This window comes from Syzygium oleosum, unplaced genomic scaffold (assembly GCF_021117445.2).
Source record: "Syzygium oleosum isolate NSW1041296 unplaced genomic scaffold, Sole_v2.1 Sole_v2.20, whole genome shotgun sequence".
Lineage (NCBI taxonomy): Eukaryota > Viridiplantae > Streptophyta > Magnoliopsida > Myrtales > Myrtaceae > Syzygium > Syzygium oleosum.
In genome coordinates, this window is record NW_026607504.1 from 2,194,814 (window position 1) to 2,217,589 (window position 22,776).

Sequence of the window (22,776 nt, forward strand, 5' to 3'; positions counted from 1 at the left end):
GCCTAGTAAGTGCTCATCCATTTTACTGTACCATGCTCTGGGAGCTTGCCTCAAGCCATAGAGAGCCTTTCTTAGCAAATAAACTTTCTCCTCCTGGCCTGGTGTGACAAAGCCTTCTGGCTGCTCAACATAAATCTCCTCCTGCAACACTCCATTCAAAAATGCAGATTTCACATCTAACTGATACACCTTCCATCCTTGTTGAGCTGCCAAAGCAAGAGTCATTCTAATTGTATCCAGTCTTGCCACAGGAGCAAAGGTTTCTGAGAAATCAACTCCCCAAACCTGTGCATATCCCTTCACCACCAACCTGGCCTTATGCTTATTCACTGAGCCATTAGGATTGAGTTTGGTCCTGAAAACCCATTTTACTCCAATTACCTTTCTGTCTTCAGGCCTCTCCACTAGCTCCCATGTTTGGTTCTTTTCTATCATAGCCAACTCTTCCTTCATTGCATTCATCCACCTCTGATCACTTTTAGCTTCCTCATAACCTGCAGGTTCCAAAACAGCCACACTACACCTCTGATATATATCAGTCAGAGATTTGGTACCTCTAACTGGAACATCATCCACCAGCTCGTCAGGTTCCAGTGAGACCTCCTTGTGCTTGCCTTGTGGCTCATCTGTCCAATCCCATTGCTCATCTTCTAGGAACTGAACATCCCTGCTAGTGATCACCTTCTCTCGTCCGTGGTTGATAGATCCTATAGGCTTTTGACACTAAACCGTAGCCAACAAAGATCCGGTTCGCTTTCTCTCCCAAACTTGTCTCTCTTGACCTGCGGAACATGAGAAAAACATAGACAGCCAAACACCTTCAAATTTCTTCGAATTGGCTTAACACCAAACCAAGCTTCAAAGGTTGTCTTCTTCTCCAATACCCTTGTAGGCAGTCTATTCAGCAGAAAAACTGCTGTGTTTGCTGCTTCTGCCCAAAATTCTTTTGGTAGATTCCTGTCATGTAGCAGACACCTAGTCATCTCCATAATGGTTCTATTCTTCCTCTCACTAACTCCATTTTGCTGTGGAGAGTAAGGAGCAGTAAGCTGATGCTCAATTCCAGCCTCTTCACAGAAAGAGTTGAACGTCTGTGAAGTGTATTCTGTTCCATTATCAGATCTGATGACCTGAATCTTACAGCCACTTTGATTCTCAACCCATCTCTTAAACTTCAAAAATACCTCAGCAACTTCTGACTTTTGCTTCATGAAGTAAATCCAGCACATTCTAGTATAATCATCAATGAAAATAATGAAATACCTGCTGCCATTTAGTGAAGGAGTCACTTGTGGACCACGAGAGATCTGTATGAATCGGTGCGGCTTCTCTGTAGCTCTCCAAGTGGATTCCTTGAAGGGAAGTCTTGTCTGCTTGCCCAGCAAACAAGCCTTGCACCTTGTGATTTGCTCCTCCAGGCTTGGTAACCCAGTTGCCATTTCATTCCTCTGCATGAACAGCAAGCCTTTATGATGAAAGTGGCTCAACCTCTTGTGCCATATCTCTAAATCACTGGCCTGACACTTGAATGCCACCTGCTCCTTCTCGAGAGGATTCAGAGAAAAACTCTTCTGTCGCATCTTTATCTTGAATAGCTCCCGACCACTGGAGTCAAAGATCAAACACTTCCCCTCTTCAAATATCACCTTAAATCCCTTTTCTACCAACTGCCCCACACTCAGCAAATTCTGATCAATTTCAGGCACATACATCACATCAGAAACCAGCTTAGTTCCAGCACAACTCTCTATTGCTACAGTCCCTTTACCTTTCACTTCTAAGTACTCCCCATTCCCAATCCTCACTCTTGACTTCAATGACTTGTCAAGGTCTATAAATAGCTTTTCATCACTTGTCATGTGGTTTGTGCAACCACTATCAACAAGCCAACTGTCACATGGAGTACTAGAGGAGAAACAAGAGGCAACAAACAGTTGATCTACCTCTTGCTGGACTGCAGCATGTGCCTCACCTTGCTGTTGATCTCCCTTCTCTTTGCAGAACTTCTCAATGTGTCCAAGCTTATGACATTTTTTGCACCTTACATCTGGCCTCTTCCAACACCTAAAGTGTGGATGATTTTGTTTTCCACAGTGCTGACATGAGGAATACCTTCTCCAATTGTTCTTGGAGTTGCCCGCACTATTCTCTCCTGCGGCAGCTTCTGAACCACTACTGCCATTCCCTTTCTTCCCTTTCCACTTCTTGCCTTTTCCTCCTACGTTTTGCTGTTCTTTGGCCTGCAAAGCTCCTTCTGTACTTCCTTCCAGCCTCATTAACCTCCTCTGCTCTTGTGCTTGCAGAGCACTTAACAATTCTGCCAACTTGATATGAGACAAATCCTTGGTATTCTCCAAAGAGGCAATGGTTGCCTCAAACCTTTCAGGCAAGGAGACAAGAATCTTCTGCACTAGCCTATTATCAGAGAGGTCAGTGCCTAGAACTCTTGCCTGATTTGCAATGCTTATCAACTTATCAAAATACTCCTTAATTGTCTCAGACTCCTTCATCTGTAGTCTCTCGAATTCTGTGATCAGATTTAGCCCCTTCATGCTTCTGATCCTCTCATCTCCTTGATACTCAGCTTTGAGGAAGTCCCAGATAGCTTTGGCTGATTCACAAGCCATAATTCTGCTGAAAATGGCAGGTGAGACAGCAGCATATAAACAAGACTTTGCCTTTGCTTTCCTTGTTGTCCTCTCCTTGTGATACTTGATTTGATTAATGGTTGGATTGTCAGGAAGGGGAACAACTTCATAATCTTGTTCCACAGTTTCCCAAAAATCACAACCCCCTAGATAGGCTCGCATTCTCACTGCCCAGGCTTGATAATTTTCTCCATCAAACACTGGTGGAGCCATTGCTGAAAAACCACTCTATCTTGCCTCCATCTTGCCTTCGGCTTCTATGGATGCAGACACACCTCTCAATCAATCTCACAAGTCACTCACAGCCCCTTAAGATCAAGAAGGCTCTGATACCAATGTTGTTTTTTTAAAGAACAGAAGGAGAATTGACAGCAAAATCTGTATTTTGCAGCAAGACAGAATGTATTGGAAGGGAACTTCTATATCTATTCAGAAAACTGAAATTGCTTAAATACAGACTAAAGCTTTTCCACTAACTACACTTTGCCCACTAACTAACAACTTGCTTGGTCCACAAAACCAGCAACAAACTAACAGAGAGCGATTAAAGAAAACATGCGGCTAAACACTCCTACAAAATAGGACTGACCAAGTAAAACCACAACTAATTAACTCCTAGATAATAGGACATCAGCAAACTGACTAAATAGAAAATAGATAGTGCAGCCTTGATACAACAACAAAATTTCTCGTATTAAGGTGGCTCAATTTAATATTTAGAGAGTTCTTCTTCTTTTTTTGGAACACACAACACGTTACTAGATTACACGACATGTGGTAAAAGATTTGTTAGATTACTCGGCCGATAGATATATGTAGTATTTGTTCTTTCATTGCAAAACAGCAGTTTCCTTTCTTCAATTTCATCTGTCACTCTATGAGTTCATAGGAAGGTTTTGGAGCACATTGAGCACTGTCTCGGGGGACATTTTCACAGACCTGCATCAAAATCATAGACAGCGAGCGTGAAGGGTGAAGCAGGACAGAATCCCTTGGTTCATCAGGTACCACGCCTAGAAAGAGTCAAGCATCCTTCAGCTCCAACAGCATGCGAGTTCATGTTCGGCCTCTCGTTCGCAGTCACAGCCACGCATGACATTGCTGCCTCGACTAGTTTCCAAGCAGATGCGGGCACTGAACCGCCCTTGCAGCCTCTGATCCATGATGCTCTCTATATCCTCTTGTTCGATGAGAGGCGACACCAATTGGATGACGTAAGTGCTACTCTTCGGGCTATTTAGGTGGTTGGGTTGGCAAAGATTGTCAAAAGATGACTTTGGTTTATAAAACAGATGGTATAACAATGAAAGAAATTCATTTTTCCTCTGCTTCAGTATACAGGGTTCACATGGATGACTGAGCAAGGCTAGCTATCAACATCTTCGTAACTGTACAGTTTGTAGCCTTATAAAGAGGGGCCCAACTGTGAATGGAACTCAACATTCACTCATTTATTCACTCAGCTAGAAAAGCAACAACCCCAATATGCATCACTCACAATTTAAAGCCACAAGCTCAGACTTTGCACAAAAGTTTTCAAATCTGTTCGATGTAATAATCAACAACTTATACAGGGAAGATGAGCATGATAACCTTATATACGAGTATGGTTAACGACCACTCGGAGCAATATCAACGTCAAGTGAGCTCATCTCAAAAGACTCACTTCTCTTACTGTTTCCCATTCTTTGGCTTCTTCCTGAACCGATCTCTGCTGTCAAGCATTCTTTTAGTTCCCACAGAACACGGTTTATGTCTGGCCTTTGGACCGCTGTCGTCGGCACACACGACATGGCTATTTCCACCGCATTCCATGCAGAACCGATGTTGAATTGGCCATTTAACCTCGGGTCGACAATGCTTTGGATGTCCCCTCTTTCAATGAGTGGAGTCACCCAGTGAAGTATGTGCGTGCTGCCCTCTGGACTTCTTATAATGGCGGGGTGGCCAGTGATTAACTCGAATAAAATTACACCGAAGCTATACACGTCACTCTTCCTGTTCAAGTTTCCAGATGTATGAAACCTGAGGATTCAAAAGGAATTGTTGCTTTGATTAGTACAATAATAGCTGAAACTGCCTTTCAAAAACGTACCTACATACGTGTATCAAACATAAACGTGTACAAGTAAAATGTATGGGCCTCTCGCGCTGGTCTAAATCAGCACAGTTAATCTGCTTCCGAAGTGGAATAGTCTTTGTATTCAGAGTTGTAGCTTCGAGTCGCTTACTCGGGATCGCGATAACCAGGTGTTCCCGATGGGCGAGTTGAAATATGAGAATCATGCTCTGTTACAAATGCCTTCGATAATCCAAAATCAGCAATCTTCGCTTGCATGTTTTCGTTTAGTAAAATATTGGGTGTCTTTAAATCTCTATGGACAATGGGAGGTTTGCAGCCATTATGCAGGTACTCCAACCCTGCACCACCAACAAAAAAGAAAAAAGTTAATCAAATGTATTGTGTTCCTCAACTTGTGGATATGTGAACAAAGATTTCATCAATCTACTTTATGTACCTTGAGCTGCATCGATTGCGATTTGTAGTCTCTGGCTCCAACTCAAAACATTCGGGTTTTTTGCTGCTTTAAAGTAGAGGATTAAGGAGTATTCCAATCATGAAAGATGTAAAATCCTGTTCACCATCTTATTCATTCGCTGAAAAAGTTAATTTCATTTCCGTTGTGCTATTAATAACTATGTAACTAGATCGATTAATCCAAAAGCCTGAACTATCAGAGAACAGAGTTGAGATAAAATATAACTCTGACACATGTCATGCTGTCATATAGTGAGAGTCTAAGTGGTGCTTTATCTGGTTAGAATTTGGAGAAGGAAATATTAGACAAACCTGACAAATGTTGTTGAACATTTCCATTGAACATGAATTCGTAAATCAGCGCCGTGTTTTCAAATTCTTCGCAATATTCGATAAGTGAAACCAGATTTCTATGGTGAACGACCATCAGGAGTTGCGCCTGTACATCCAGGTATCAGAGCTTGCCATGAGTAGAACACTCAAAAAATCGAAAACATGACATATTGATTCTAGTTGCACTGGTGTTTCGAACCTCTGTGTGAAACTCCTTGTAGCCTTGCTTTGATGATTGAGATAGCATTTTTACTGCAACTTCAGTGCCATCGTCAAGTCTGCCGAAGTAAACTTTCCCAAATCCTCCCTGTCCGATTTTTGTTCTAAAGTTATCAGTAATTTTTGTAACCTCAGTGGATGTAAAATGTTGATTTTTTGACAACCTTAATGTCCTAGTAGATCCTCTGTTAGAGTTGGTAGTCGTAGCAATAGTAGTAACATCTGGAGAAATAAAAAGGAAATTATATAACCTTAACAGAGTTAAGTGGATCATGATCTTTAGTCTGATATCATATGCCTTAACTGCAAACAGAACCATCTTGAAGAAGTATGTAATGACTCATATGAAGAAGTGACCGTGTCGTGAAAAATGAACCAGAAATAGCACAAGTTGCCTCAACCAAATGAGGAAAGTATTCATGCCTTTATCTACATGAGATGGCGGTACGCGTTGATGCGATTATGATATTATCAAGATATAACGCGTGCATAGTTTTTAACATGAAACAGTGATGCATAGATGCAAGATTATCATGTTCACTTTTTCCGGCCCGATTGTCGAAAGGGCCGTGAGCAATTGGACCAGTTAACCAGTTTGGGGTTCAAAACCCGACCTGGATTGGGAAAATCACATGTAACACTTTTGATTCTGATGCAATGCAATACGCAAGAGAGTTACTTTGGATTTGTCTTCTTTTGATTATCCACAATACTGCAAGAGCTCCCAAGAAAATCAAGGCTGCAACTGATGCAATGATTGGAGCAATAGAGATGCCCTTTTTCTTTGTCTGCACATTGCTGGTCTGACAATTGTCTGATTGGCAAAGATTTGGATTTCCATCTATGCTGTCAAAAAACGTCGATAGTACATGTCAATGCCAAAAGATTAGCCCTAGAATTCATGGAAATCCCACCCTGTGCAAGTATTACATACATAAGTTGATCAAACAGAAAACTAAAAAAGCAAGTAGCACTTTCGTCTTTTTCATTCTTCAGAGGGAGCAGAACGTACAGAAAGAAGAAGCAGATTGTATAGATAATAATTAGTGATTAAATGTAGTGATACGATAGTGTGGCCATAAGCGAACCTTAGTAGCAACGATCCATCTGCCTTCTTCTTCAAAAGTGTTTGAGGAACAGAGCCATTCAAGTTGTTTCCACTTAAATTCCTGCAAGTATTCATGAGTAGAAGTTGACAGCCATTTACACGAGCTAGATAACCACACATAACCTTTCTGTTAAAAGCTCAGTGACTCACAGAACTTTCGAGCTCGGCATATGCGCTAAAAAGTCAGGCACAGACCCACTTAATGAATTGTTGGATAAATCCCTGAAATTAAGCCAAAAAAGTACTGAGAAACTTGATATGCATATACTAATTGAAATGCATAAAATAGGATAAGGTAGATAATGAACATTATGCTATTTATAAAGAAGGGTGTTGCTTTTTTTGGGCTTGGTGATGTCCATTTTCTTTCTGTGCAAATTAAGTAAACAATATGAAATTTCACTAAAAAAAAAACGTAAACAATATGAAAGAAAAACTACTAATGCATACAGGGATACAACTGCTGTCAAATTGGAGATCGATGTAGCTATCAGTCCTTTCAGTCCACTAGAACTCAGGTTCCTGCACATCCGCAGCTAACTTTATAAGAATAAAATCCCACTAGTCAAAACTTTTAACGTGGAAGGCTTTAATATAGAGACTTGATTTTTGAAATCATTTCCTTAGTTGCATGATCTATTACCAGTCTATACAAAATTTATTGTCGAGAAAACTCATCTTTCAGAGACTTGTGGTGTTTGTATGCAGCATGTTTTCAGAGAAAAGATGTAGTCGTGGACTTACAACGAGATGATTCTTGGGGAACTATCATAGCTACACTTCAGTCCGCTCCATGAGTACTGTGTAGGAATGCATGGATCACCCTGCCAGTTAGCTCTGATCACCCCATACGTTTTCTTGACATCATACATAGCATTGACTAAACCACCACATAAAGAGCTACCGTCATAAGGAAATCAAAGAGTATTGAAACAAAAAAATCAAGTGAGAGCATAGATGTACACATACAGTCATCAAGAAAAGTCGGTGAATTTGGAAGGTATGCCACGGTGAAAATCTCGACGGCATTGAGGAGAGGTTAGTCATGGCCACGGTTCGGAACCAGCCGGTTCCGGTTCGTGGCCATGTCCGAACCGGAACCGGAACCGCTAGGGGCGGTTCCGGTTCCGGTTCGTAATTTAAAATTTTAAAAAATAAATTATGAAATAAAAAAATAATGAATTATAAAAATATGAAATAATGAATTATTTAATATAAATTATAATCAAAATGAAAATTATAGGGGTGATCGGTTCCCGGTCGGAACCGGGAACCGAACCGGTAAGACCGGTCTTTTAATTTTAGAACTAGGAACCGGACCGGGAACCGGACCATTGGTCCGGTCTGGTTCTAGGCGGTCCAATGGAACCCTTTGCTCTTAACTAGCAAAGGATCGTAACCACAAAATGCATACAACTTCACATGCTCATGGCTTGGCTTGGGTTTTATAAATAACCCCTTTGATGGTCTCTTCATTCCCATTCGATGTGGGACTCTTGGCATTTGCATGAAGACAAGCCAAGAGTCTCACATTGAAGGTGTTCAAGGCAAGCCGAGAGTCCCACATCAATTGAGAATGAAGAGACTATCAAAGGGGTTGTTTATAAAACCCAAGCCAAGCTTTGTAATTAGAGTTCAATACACTCAAGCCAAGCAATGTAATTGGAGATCAATGCACTTACAATGCATAGCAATTAGAGTTCAATTTGTTTTATAAAAAAAAATTAAATAATGAATTTTTTTTAAAAATATTCATTATTTTTTTTTTAAAAATAATTTGGAACCTGAACCGGGCCCGTAGGCCGCGGGCCGGTTCCGGTTCCGAACCGCGGGCCCGGTCAACGGGCCGGGCTCGGGTTTGACCGGGCCGGTTCCGAGCCAAAACCGGCCCGTGACCATGACTAGGAGAGGTGGCAGAGTAGAGCGGGTCATCGCATTAATAGTCAATTCCAAAGATCGTCTGTAACAGCCTGAATTTCGATGTAATTCCGGGATCAATAAATTGATCATATTTCGCATTTCATTTTAGTAAGTCTCGCCCAGAGCTGATCACTCTCGGGATACTAACCAATGGGGTATGGCTAACTAGGAAAATGGTACGTCGACCAGGGACCCGATCGTGAATTGGGCACCGATCTCGAGAAATGACGAGAGAATATTATGAACCAGTATGGATCGATCTTAGGAAAGGTAACGGATCTGGTTTGGCCAAGGCCAACGATGTACCATCGGATCGCAGGTGATTCTGCAAGACCGAAAGTACACATGGCCAACCAGTCTTGAACTTGAACCGAGCGATCGTGACCTCTGGAACTAATGATAATTTCTCATTCTCTCAATGATCGAAACCATTACGATATGGATAGCCCTAGGTCGATACGCGTAACTCCTAAACAGCCGCCCGTTAGTGAGAGACCCTGAAATTGAAAGTTTAACGAGTTTTGTTCACGGAATTGAGCCCAGATTTCGAGGTCGATTTTCGAAGGCTTAAGAGACTATTTTTGGGAATTTGACGTCATATTACGCTGGCCACACACGTTTGGGGTTAGTACGAGTGAAAATTGGAATTTCGGTCCGGGGGTGAGAAATTACGATTTTGCCCCTGTGGGAACCGAGGCCGGATTCGGAGGCCGTTTGAGGTTATTTTTCGCGGCCAATGTCATTTTGGGGTGGCCATGCACATTTAGAGTGGTTTTGGCCAAAAAGTGGAATATCGAAAAAAATTTGAAAAATAATATTATTTTATTCCCGAAACTTTGCAGTCAGTTTTCGAGGACTTAAAAAGTGAATTTCGCGATTCCGACGCCATATTATGTTGGCCACGCACATATGGAACGCGGGTGTGCGAAAATTGGAATTTTGACCCGGGACCGAAAAATTACCAAAATGCCCTTGGACCCATTTTTGGTAATTCCGAATTTTGGATTTAATTAGGGGACTAACCAAGGTGAGTTAGGGCTAAACCAGATCTGGTCAGCTTGGGTTAAGGATCAATGACCATTTTACCCCTAAATAATTGGATAAGAAGGAATCATAGCCATTGGATCAAGGGCAAAATTGTCCAATAGCCCTAGATCTTGACACTTGGAATCCACTCACCCATTGTTGACTCACTTGGACCAAACCATTTCTCTCTCTCGTGAGATTCATTCGGTCATTTCCCCAGAAAATCTTCTTCTTCTCTTCCGTTTCTGGTTCTGCAGTTCACGTTCGCATTTTCTCAGTGCACTCGTTTCACGCCGGAACAAAGATCGCGTGAGCCGCGGCCACCTACCACCGCACGCCACAAAGACCCTTGGACCTTCCTCTCACCTGTTCGGCCATCCACAGTCCCATTTCCAGCCCAAACAGAACAAAACCAGCAGCAAATCGCCTCCGCCGGTGTCGCCGCGGACCGCCGGCTTGCACCCGGAACGCCGCCGTCGATCCTTACCGCGCGTCGGTGATCGACCGCCCGTTCCTGTCGTCCCGAGTCGTTAATAGGCGAGTATAAACCCCTAAACCCTTAATTAGTTTAATTGTGCATTTTTAGGGGTTAATTAGGCCTAATTGAGGGTTAATTAGGTTTAATTGTGCGTGTGATGTTTTGTATGGGTCATTAGGATCTAATGAGATGTTTTAATGGTGGATTAAGGCCCAAAACAGCCCCTGTCTGCAGTCGTTCTTGAGTACCGAAATTGTGTATTTTTGTCTAAGTTTTGTACTAATTGAGTTCAATGGTTAATGACTTAGAATTGGACATTTTAGGGGCTAATTAAGCTTATTTGAAGCTTAAGTAAGTGTATTTGGTAGTTGGGTGATTAGGGTATGTGATTAGGCCTTAATGTGATTGTTTAAGTGTGAACTAGTGACTAAGGCTTAATCGCACGATGCTTGTTCATTAGTACCGAAATTGCACAAATTTGTCTAAGTGTGGCACTAATTGAGTTCAATGATTCAAGACTTGAAATTAGGCAATTCAAGTGTTATTTGGACTTAATTGAGGCCTAATTAAGTGTATTTGGTTGTTGGGTGATTGGAGTTTGAGATTAGAGCCTAATGAGGGTGTTTAATTGTGGTTTAGTGGACAAAATGTGTCCTCCCCTGATACTGTTCATTGAGTACCGAATTTGTGCAATTTGTCCAAGTTGAGTACTTAGTTGAGTCATTGGTTGATGGCAAGGAATTAGGCATTTTTAGGGGTTATTTAGGACTTATATAAATCCTATCTATTGATCGGTTGCTGCGCCTCATGCACTTTGAAGCAGGCTAGACGCACCCGGCCGTTAAAAATTGATGACTCGAGTCGTAATAATAATGAATTGGGCAAGTATGCCAGTGTGGGCCAGTGGGCCGGAGAAATACGCATGACATGTCGACGACATTTGCATGCATGAACATCCATAGACTGGCATACGAAGGTGTGAGAATCAGTGCATGAGCATGTAATTGGTATACGGGTGATCATGCGTGCCACGTATGTGCCGTGATTATTATATGTTGATCTGTCTAACCTGCAGGGTCTGAGAATGGTTTGATTATTGTCGTGTTGTGATTATAAATATTTGTTTCCGGTCAGGAGATTGCATGCTAGCCTAGCCTAGGTTTAGGGGTTGAACTCGCTGAGATTCGTCTCACGGTTGTGTAAACCGAAACATTTTCAGACCCCCAACCGTAGGATGCCGAGGACACCACCACTTTTTGGGATGCTGCATTTCATCCAGCGGTCGTTGAGCGTGCACCCCTGTGGAGACGGAGCAGAACGGAGAAGTGGCTGTTTGGGTTATTCCCAGCTGTTGGTGTTTCCTTTTTGGTTGTCGTGAACACTGTACAAAGAGTTTTAAAATAGTAATATAAGTATGTACATATTTTCTGCGTTGATCGTTGTTTATTGGATGGCTATCCTTGGCTCATATTGTAATTGTCTGGGTTTGTTTATTTTATACTTCCACTTGTGCTTGATCTCTGTATGGGCGTGGGTCGGCGACGCTTCCTGGGTCGTCGCAATTTATCGACCGAAGGTGGGATGCTCACGCTTCGTGGGGGTACGGGGCGTGACATCATCCAGCTATGAGAAATGAGGCCACGGTCACCGGCCTTAGGTTCTCAAGCATGACGGTTTTCACGAATTCATCTAGTACATATACCAAGAGTTCTCTGATTTGGTTCTCTTGCAGTTGCAATTCCACAAAGTGAAAGTACATAGACCAATCATTAGTAGAGTTGGCTGAGGGCCAGAGCAGACTCAAAGGATCAGTGACGTTTTGTGTTTGTGTGGCGGTCATCAAAACTTCAGGTGGAACTTTGTAGGCGTCATTGCTTGTACTTGTCACGATGGCCGTTGTGTTGCTGACTGACACCCAATTACTATATGTCTGACCGGTCCAGATGCGATCATATACATCTTGTGGATGCCTATTAATGCAGATGCTAGTCAAATAATTATGATAGTAAGTGCAAAATGATGAACAAGCCGACACAAATTGGTTGGGGAATAACAGACTGTTTTCTATTGTTCGTGCAGTTGCATTATGCGAAAGTGCGTGTTTTGTAAATTGTAAATACGCTAACACGTCATTTACTGACCGATAAATGTGGTCAACGTCCAAAAATGAGGGGCAATAACAAAGAAAATCACCTGTATGTGTTTAAGCTACCTAAATTATATCTCCAGTTGGTTACAAGTGCACCAGAATTGATGTGGTAAGTTGAGTTATCCAGCAACCGCAACTCGAGAGCTGATATGAACGGAACTCCTGAGCCGGTATTTGTAAAAAAAAAATGATTGTTGGCTGCAAAACTATGGACTTGTGGAGAAAAAAATAATTTCTGAAGAGAGGCTTTATTCTCGATTTTGTGTCATCCTTACAAGCAATACAATGATTTATTTATAGGTTGTAGTCTGCCCTTCTAAAACTGATATAAACTTAATTATAGGCAATCCTATTAATAGCCATAAACCAAAATTAAAACCCATTATCACCCGTAAGAGTAACTGCTGACTCTTGACATTTCATTTTCCTATAAAACTGCTGAAATAATGCACTAACAAAAAACAGACATTTAATGTTTATTCAACAAGACTCCCCCATAAACTTAAATGCTTCTGCCATCTTTCATGCCGATCAATCTTTTGCAGTTGTCGAGAAGTATCGTCGGTAGCGGTTTCGTGAAGATATCCGCGACTTGGTCCCGACTTGCCACATGCACTAATTCCACACTTCCTTCCTTCACTTGATCTCGGATGAAGTGAAAGCGAACGTCAATATGCTTGCTTCTCTCATGATTCACCGGGTTCTTGCTCAACTCAATTGCTGATTTGTTGTCAACTCGTATCACAGTCGCACCGAGTTGTTGTTGCTCCAACTTGCCCAACAAATTTCTGAGCCATATCGCATGACGTACACACAAAGATGCTGCCACATATTCAGCTTCACATGTCGAGAGTGTCACGATCGGTTGCTTCTTTGAAAGCCAGGTGAACACCGTGTCACCCATAAAAAACACATAACCCGATGTGCTTTTCCGATCGTCCAAATCTCCGCACCAATCGCTGTCGGAGTACCCGACCAACTTGTAATCTGCCGTATTTGTATAGAATAACCCGAGTGACACTGTTCCTTGGATGTACCGTAGGATTCGCTTCAACGCCTTCCAGTGTGAATAAACTGGCTCCTCCATGAACCGACTTACAATGCCGATACTTAATGCAAGGTCCGGTCTTGTGCATGTGAGATAGCGAAGGCTTCCCACTAAACTCCGGTATTTGCTTGCGTCGACTCGTTCTCCTCCATCAAACTTAGAGAGTTTTGCACCCGGTTCCATTGGTGTTGAAACCGGATTGCAAGACTCCATCTTATACTTCTTCAAAATCTCCTTCGTATATGCCTCCTAGGATACAAAGATACCCGTCTTTCCTTGTCTTACCTCCAGACCAAGGAAAAACTTCATCAAGCCCAAATCTGTCATCTCGAATTCCCGTGTCATTGTGCTCTTGAACTTTTGTATCATTTCATTATTATTCCCCATAAAAATGAGGTCATCGACATAAAGAGCAACAAATAACATATTACCTCCACTCTTCTTCACATAAAGGGCATGTTCGTAGGGACATTGCTCGAACGCGTTCTCCTTGAAGTATGTATCGATACGAGTATTCCACGCCCGCGGTGCTTGCTTCAACCCGTAAAGTGCCTTCTTCAATTTCAACACCTTCTTTTCTTCTCCGATTTTCATGTACCCGGGTGGTTGTTCGATATAAACTTCTTCTTCAAGCACACCATTCAGGAATGCCGACTTGACATCCATTTGTAATAACGGCCATTTAAATTGAGCCGCTTGTGAAATGAGCAATCTGATTGTCTCTATTCTTGCAACGGGAGCAAACACCTCGTCATAGTCGATTTCCGCCTTTTGCTTGTATCCCTTTGCTACAAGTCTCGCCTTATACCATTCTATCTCCCCTTGAGCATTCATCTTTCTCTTAAACACCCACTTGACACCAATGGGCTGAGTTCCTTTCGGCAATTCTGCTAACTCCCATGTGTTGTTGCGATCTATTACTTTAATCTCCTCGTCCATGGCAGTTTGCCACTTCTTGTCTCGCACCGCCTGTTCAAAACTTATATTCTCGGATTCCACCAAAAGACATACAAGGTGTACCTCATTTGTCGAATCATACAAATCTTGTAAACTTCGCATTTTGGGTTGTCGCGATTCATCTTCATCATCAATAGTTTCAGAATTTTCTGGTATGGTTGTTGGTATAGCAGTTGATGATTCTCCAACTTTGATGATACCCTCTGTTGCTTTATTCCAATCCCACTCATTTGCTTCATGAACTCGTACATCACGGCTCACTAGAATCTTCTTGCTTATCGGGTCGAATAGCTTGTATCCTTTTGTTTTCTCATCATACCCAATAAAAATATACCTTTTGCTTTTGTCTTCGAGCTTTGTTCTTCGCTGATCCGGCACGTGTGCGTAGGCCAAACTGCCGAATACTTTGAGATGAGAGACTGTCGGTCTTTGTCCGCTCCATGCCTCTTGTGGTGTTTGATCATACAACTTCGCATGTGGACACCGATTTTGAACATAGACGGCGCATTGCACGGCTTCCGCCCAAAATTCCTTCGGCATTTTCTTGCTCTTGAGCATTGACCGAACCATGTCGAGAATGGTCCGTTTCTTCCTCTCGGCCACACCGTTTTGCTGTGGAGAGTACGGTGCGGTTAGAAATCGCCTTATGCCTTGCTCCTCACAATACTCCATGAAAACCGTCGAAGTGTACTCGCCACCTCTATCGGATCGTACAGATTTGATGTGTCTACCGGTTGCCTTTTCCACCAGTACTTTGAATTTTTTGAACACCTCGAACGCCTCGGATTTTTCTTTCAGAAAATAAACCCAAGTTTTTCGTGAGAAATCATCAATAAAGGAAATGAAATACCTTTTGCCGCTGAAAGATTCGGGGGTGATTGGTCCACATATGTCGGAATGAATCAACTTGAGAGGTTGCTTAGCCCGATATTCTGCCTTCTTTTGAAACGACATTCTCGCATGCTTTCCGAGCACACATTCTTCACAAAATTTTCCCTCGTATTCCATGTCCGGTAGTCCGTGCACCATGTTCTTCTTTGCCAACTTGTTTAAGCCTTCATGATGTAGGTGACCAAAACGGAGATGCCACAGTGATGCCTTGTCTTCTACGTTGACTTGCAAACATTTTTCTCGTACACTTCTCAAATTCAGTTTGTACATCCGATTTCTCCCCATTTCAACTTGAGCGACTGAACGCCCTTGCTTGTCTTTCAATAGTAATATCCGGTCTTTCATAAAAACCGAATAACCTTTCTCCATGAGTTGCCCCATACTTAAAATGTTGCTCTTGAGGTCTGGTACGTAATACACATCTTGGATTGACCCAACTAAACCATCCTTTTGTAAATAATAAATCGTACCTTGGCCTTTGACCTCAACCTTCGAGCCATCTCCAAACGATACAGATACAGCTTCAACCTTCCGCATCTCTTTGAAACAATGCTCGTGCCCGCACATATGGTTGCTTGCAGCCGTGTCGAGGTACCACACCGTGTCGTTGTCGGTGTTTAATTTGTTGTATGCCATTAAGAGAAAACCTTCTTTCACCTCATCTTCCGTGGCTAGGTTGGTTGTCTCTTCCACTTTTTTCTCGACTCGACAATCTTTTGCAAAATGCCCCACCTTTCCACAATTGTAACACTTATCGGAATTGCAATCCTTCGCATAGTGACCATATTTGCCACACTTGTAGCACTCGATGTTGGAATAATTTGATTGACCGCCTCTTCCACGACCGCGTCCTCTTCCACGCCAATTCTGTTGGTTTGATTGCCCCTTCTCCTCATAATACCCTTCTTGACAGCGGCTTTTCCCACCGCGACTATTTCCTCGACCACCACGGCCACGCCATTTACCTTGAAAGTTTTGAGAATAGAGTATCTTTTCGTCATTGATCGATGCTTTGGTTTGAAGTGCCTGCTCAAGTGTCTCCTCCTTCTTCTTCTTCTTACGATGTTCATGTGCCATAAGGGAACCGGCAAGCTCGTCGACCGTGAACGTTGCTAGATCCTTTGACTCTTCTATGGCACATACCACATTCTCGAAACTGTCGGTTAACGACCTCAGAATCTTCTCCACGACCCGTGCATCGGACAACTTTTCTCCATCTCGGTTGAGTTGATTCACCACGGTTTGAACACGCGTGATGTAATCGGACACACCTTCCGACTCCTTCATCTTCATGCCTTCCAACTCGCTGCGAAGAGTTTGAAGGCGAACTTGTTTAACTCGGTCGGCTCCTTTGTACGCAGTCTCCAAGATGTCCCACGCTTCTTTTGAAGTTTTCGCACTCGCAATCTTCTCAAAGCCCGACTCATCAACAGCTCGGAACAGCATGTACAATGTCGTCTTATCCTTTGATCGCGTTTCTTTCAACGCCTTATTTTGAGCCGCCGTATATCCTGCGGTAGATTCTGGTTCTTCGAAACCTTCTTGAACCACCTCCCAACAATCCACAAAACCGAGAAGAGCTTTCATTTGGATGCTCCAATTCTCGTAGTTCACCTTCGTTAATCAGGGCAGCGGCACATTATTGATTACACTCCCCATCGGCTCTGATACCAATTTGTAAAAAAAAAAATGATTGTTGGCTGCAAAACTATGGACTTGTGGAGAAAAAAATAATTTCTGAAGAGAGGCTTTATTCTCGATTCTGTGTCATCCTTACAAGCAATACAATGATTTATTTATAGGTTGTAGTCTGCCCTTCTAAAACTGAAATAAACTTAATTATAGGCAATTCTATTAATAGCCATAAACCAAAATTAAAACCCATTATCACCCGTAAGAGTAACTGCTGACTCTTGACATTTCATTTTCCTATAAAACTGCTGAAATAACGCACTAACAAAAAACAGCCATTTAATGTTTATTCAACAGTATTCACCGAGCAAACTTGAATATAATCTCTTGGAGGAGTGTAAATAATCTCTCCGTATATCCAAGACGAAGAGCTCACCGTGGTCCAATAGTTAACATCAATATGGAGGTCAAATGCTGGGGTTTGATTCTTGCCATCATAATCCCCATACCAAAAGTCAGCCCTGACCAAATATGTGTTACCCTTTCCTTGATCTGGCATTAATGTGTAACAATTTCTTGTTCCATTGGGGAAGATCCTGAGATTCTTTGATTGCTGTTCGTTGTATTGGTAGATGACCTGGGTGGACACCTGCATGTTTATTCCGGAATCTACAAACCCTGCATCGGCCGCGTAGTATATATCGAGCTGACTGTCATAATAATTACTAGGTGCCCCGCAATCAATGCTTATGAAACCTAAATCAAGGTCAAATCAGAGATTGTCACTTGCTTTTCACAATGCATCACAAATTCGATATATAGACAATGTTATAAATATCTTGATTTTTTTGTAATGTCCTTTATACTTTTTTATCTAGTTTTTTAACAACAGTATCAGCTAGATGGACATTTCAGCAATGAAAATTATGTCTGCAAGAATTGGCTTGATAATTGTTAGTTGAAAAGAAGTTTTGATGGATAATCAGACGATAAAGGCATCTGTGAAAAGCTTGAGAACGGGGATGTCATTTGCAAAAATTAAGTAAGCTAGAGGATGATACACTGCTAACTCTTCATTATATAGGAGGATTCATGAATGTTCCCTGGAGAATCTTGAACGGCCTTAACTTTGCTAAATTCCTAAATTTGAGTACAAATTATTGCTATATGTAGTTTTAAAACTGTTAAAACTCCTTGAGCTCAACTCCGCTTATATACTCAGTACTCATTTTCTAAGACAAATTCAATATGACTATATTTTGTCTTCTGCTTGCAAGGACGATTGCTGACAGAAAGAAATGTAGACACTGAATCATAACTATGCCGTTTTCTAAAATCCCGTTTATCTAATGTCTCTAACTCTTCACAATTCAATGATCACTGCAGGCGCTAGTGTATGCGGGAGAGAGAACCTGGATTTTGTTGCCCGTGAGCGATAACTCCTAGAGCTAGACAACTAACCAAGACCTGCAACATCTTCAAGATCTTCATGGCATATCAAACCTTTTCTCACATTGATTTCTCCAGTTGAGAGAGAGAGAGAGAGAGAGAGAGAGAGAGAGAGAGAGAGAGAGAGAGAGAGAGAGAGCTCTCCACCACCTCAAGGCCAAGAGAAGAACATCAATGTCTTAACGAGTCATGAGAATAAATTAGTATTTCACTAAATTAGTATTGGGGGAGTGATTCCTCTATCAATGGCTGATATATTATTCATTTCAAAGGGGTCCACTCAATTATAGAGAATGGAAGTTTGGACCTAGTAAAAGACCAACAAAGAATCATCAATTTCATTCGATGAGGTTTCGCCCACGCCTAGTAGATTAATTGATTATGACCTTTTCGACCGGCAATAAACTTGCAGATGGACCTGAAGCCTACCAACATATTGAGCGATTATAATATGAAGTCAACTTAAACAATGAATAATACGCGATCAAAAATTACATCATCTTGAAAACATTTGAGGCCTACCCTGAAGAGCGAAAAGAGTTGATGGAACTTTCATCATCGTCAGCTTCTCCGATGCTTTTCTAAATAAGAGTTGGTAGTCTTGGTGCTCTTGTAAGGTAGAGTCAGGGAAAACTTGTCACGCCCCGAACCCTCGAGCGCGCGAACATCCTTCCTTGATCGTGAAATTACGACATCCCAGGATGCAACGTCGACCCATCCATTTTCACTTTAGATCATGCACATGCGGAAGCATATATCTTCAGACAACAACATGGACAGACAGGAAAACATACAACATATATATACACATCATTAGTAGTACATCGGGGATTAATATATTACCAGTCCGCCATGCCGACCTTCCCGATTACAACAACAACGGATAGGGATTAACCTAGCTCCTCTATCTACGAGGACAACCTCAATAGGTATTTCCCCCTCGACATAACCGTATCACAAGGAACGCAATGCGTACTCGTACCTGGGCACCTGAAAAGATGGTTAACAACAAAGAATGAGATAAAATCTCAATAAGTTAACGATCTAAGTCTCGACTAGGAGGTCAACTCATCTCGGATGCACCTAAAACATGCAGCAACCTATCAATGATAGATCAATAGCAAAGCAACCCCTGCTTTGCCCTAACTATTCACACGAGCAGGCTGCCCAGCCCAACATAAACATACTTGCCATTAAACAATTGCAAACATTCTTCCCTTACCTTGGCACACACGTCCTGCACGTTATAAACTATCATATACAATCATAATGCAACAAGCATATCATGTAATCAGAATATGCAACAACTTTCCCATGCACAATGCATCCACACGTGTCCCGATTATAAGGTGAAATCGCTTCGGCCCGTCCCATACCGTGCCTCACAATTTCATCCCATAATCAAGCGCAATGCCACAACAATCTTTCATGTGTATTCTGATTATTACAGCTACACAGGGCACGGCACAACCCGCGTTATTCGCATCAGGTTAGCGGTCTTCCGGCATAATTGGGTATCGTCCCGCCCCGTGGGGCACGGCATTGTCTCACCCGACCACAATGACGGCATATCCCATAAATGGGTTCATTCTGAATCCGATTTGCAAATGACTACGTCTCCCCTGTTACCAGCGACGGCTTCCAATTACCAAATTGGGGACACCCGTTAGGGCCACGGCTAAACCCTAGGTTGGCGGTCATTCGGTATACGGTTTTCCGGTATAACCAGGCACGAAAGGAACCTTTAGGTGATCATGCACACATAGCAACGCTCAGGTTCCATCATTATAATTTTCAATAGCCAATGCAAACATGATCCGTGCTAACACGTTGAAATATCGCAACTTCCACACGTAAAAATGTACTAAAATATTCACACGTGATTATACACATATCAATAAATTCCCAAACTTGGCATGCTTCTATATTCAAGTATCCACAACATATTTCTCACATAAAACTTAACAAATAAACCCGACACCTCAGGGTTTATTAATTAAATACCCATATGTTTCTCCGTAATTTAATCCGTAAGGAAACAAACACCGAAAATGGATCTTCGGCTTTTAATTGAAGGACGAGCTCTGTGGTGATTTGACAGGAAATATCCAAGCGATCATAAAAATCAACGTGGAATTGTACAAACCTAAACCAAACCGGAGTTTGACTCGACGGAAAAGTTTAGGAAGTACTATCGAAACAAACTTCGACGGAATTTGACTCGAGGACGAAGCTTGAAAGAGCGGCGGTACTACACCGGGATTTGACTCGACGACGAAGCACCAAGGATGAAGATTCATATTGGAGGACGACTCGGCGACGTGAATCTGAGCATTAGAACTACTCCTAAAGAATTAAAGCTTGTAAATTGCAGGAAAATAATGGCCTTGGCCAAATGTAAAGGTACGAGTGCAGGAAATGTAAAGATAAAAGAAAGATAAACTGATAAAGAACGTGAGTTCTGTTGTTGATTTTGGGGGGCTTTAAAATACAAACTTGGGATATTTATAATCCCGTACAAGCGTTTACAACTTTTAAATTTTAAATAAAAAGTAACTTCCTAACGGTGGTTATTATCTTCCTATTTTCTAGGCACTCTCCACGTTCAAATAACCACCCTTATCCATAAGCAGTTTTGTTATTGACATCTAACTATCGGTAAGTTGCTGATGCCGATCCTCTGCTCACCCACTATCGGTAAGTTGCGAACTATCGGTAAGTTACCGACGCCAAAGCTCCCGATGCCTATTTCCATGATTTTTTTTCACTTTTTGGTGTAAACAGATGCCCCCTTAAAAGAATTGAATGATTTACCAATCATTCGATTCTTTTAACTAATGGCCTTTAGGTGCCCCGTAACTCTTCTGCTACTTGATAGAAGCTGAATCTGCCCCATGGCATTGGTAACTTTTCTGCTACTTGACAAAAGCCGAATCCTCATATTTTGTCATTTGAAGAGCATACAAGCCGTTGACCATCCTGCCCCCTGATCCTTTCGCATCGGTTTTGAATTCACGAACATAGAAGGTGTAGAACTTGACTCAACATCATCTGCTGCTGCAATTTGTGGAGTCTCATTTGTTGGTTGGGCCAATTCTGTATCCTCCTTATAGAAGCCATTACGATCAAATTTTCGTTTCCAACTGTTTTCTCTGCTCATCGGTAATTACTTCGGGATGTTGACACCTCCTTCTCGTTACTTGTCCCACCAATTATGCAGATGATAACCCAGAACACCACCAGGATGGTCAGGATCAAGTTGAGTACGTACCTTCATATTTCCTCGAATCAGCCACATTCGTCCCACCAGGCGTGCCAATTTGTTTCTCCGTAATTTAATCCGTAAGGAAACAAACACCGAAAATGGATCTTCGGCTTTTAATTGAAGGACGAGTTCTGTGGTGATTTGACAGGAAATATCCAAGCGATCATAAAAATCAACGTGGAATTGTACAAACCTAAACCAAACCGGAGTTTGACTCGACGGAAAAGTTTGGGAAGTACTATCGAAACAAACTTCGACGGAATTTGACTCGAGGACGAAGCTTGAAAGAGCGGCGGTACTACACCGGGATTTGACTCGACGACGAAGCACCAAGGATGAAAATTCATATCGGAGGACGACTCGGCGACGTGAATCTGAGCATTAGAACTACTCCTAAAAAATTAAAGCTTGTAAATTGCAGGAAAATAATGGTCTTGGCCAAATGTAAAGGTACGAGTGCAGGAAATGTAAAGATAAAAGAAAGATAAACTGATAAAGAACGTGAGTTCTGTTGTTGATTTTGGGGGCTCTTTAAAATACAAACTTGGGATATTTATAATCCCGTACAAGCGTTTACAACTTTTAAATTTTAAATAAAAAGTAACTTCCTAACGGTGGTTATTATCTTCCTATTTTCTAGGCACTCTCCACGTTCAAATAACCACCCTTATCCATAAGCAGTTTTGTTATTGACATCTAACTATCGGTAAGTTGCTGATGCCGATCCTCTGCTCACCCACTATCGGTAAGTTGCGAACTATCGGTAAGTTACCGACGCCAAAGCTCCCGATGCCTATTTCCATGTTCACTTTTTAGTGTAAACACCATAATTCTATATTTCACCATAACCAAATAATTCAATTTGGCGTACAAACCAATATATAAGGCAAATTCTAGCTTAGGCATCACAATTTAAGCCTAAAATAAACACAATTTAATTTCGGAATTTCCACAAAAATATTAATAAAATAATAATATTTTTAATTCCGAAAATTAATAAGATATTATTATTTAATTCCCGAATAATATTCCAACAGCTTAACAACTAATTCCTAATTAATTAATACTAAACATAATTGACTTAAACCAATCCGCTCTAATCAAGTTTAACCTA

The 22,776-nt window shown here is 41.7% G+C and overlaps 1 protein-coding gene across 1 annotated transcript; it reads right to left on the reverse strand.

Moving 5' to 3' along the window:
- Positions 1–3,621: 3,621 nt before the first annotated feature.
- Positions 3,622–7,881, reverse strand: LOC115683991 (LRR receptor-like serine/threonine-protein kinase IOS1). Its single transcript, XM_056320424.1, has 11 exons — positions 7,817–7,881; positions 7,592–7,727; positions 7,298–7,369; positions 6,998–7,069; positions 6,828–6,908; positions 6,419–6,585; positions 5,720–5,961; positions 5,500–5,626; positions 5,168–5,230; positions 4,880–5,069; positions 3,622–4,673 (listed from the first exon to the last, which is right to left on the reverse strand). The coding sequence occupies exons 2-11, from the start codon at positions 7,717–7,719 to the stop codon at positions 4,259–4,261; spliced, it is 1,557 nt and encodes a 518-aa protein (XP_056176399.1). The 5' UTR covers positions 7,720–7,727; positions 7,817–7,881; the 3' UTR covers positions 3,622–4,258.
- Between the last annotated feature and the right edge of the window lie 14,895 nt (positions 7,882–22,776).

What these genes read in the sequence shown, in the direction of transcription:
- LOC115683991 (XM_056320424.1), bottom strand. Translation starts at nt 7,719, where the DNA reads ATGTATGATGTCAAGAAAACGTATGGGGTGATCAGAGCTAACTGGCAG. An exon ending in TCCCCAAGAATCATCTCGTT is followed by an intron (nt 7,370 to 7,591) that starts GTAAGTCCACGA and finishes GCGGATGTGCAG; the next exon opens with GAACCTGAGTTCTAGTGGAC. An exon ending in CCTGGTTATCGCGATCCCGA is followed by an intron (nt 4,674 to 4,879) that starts GTAAGCGACTCG and finishes TTGAATCCTCAG; the next exon opens with GTTTCATACATCTGGAAACT.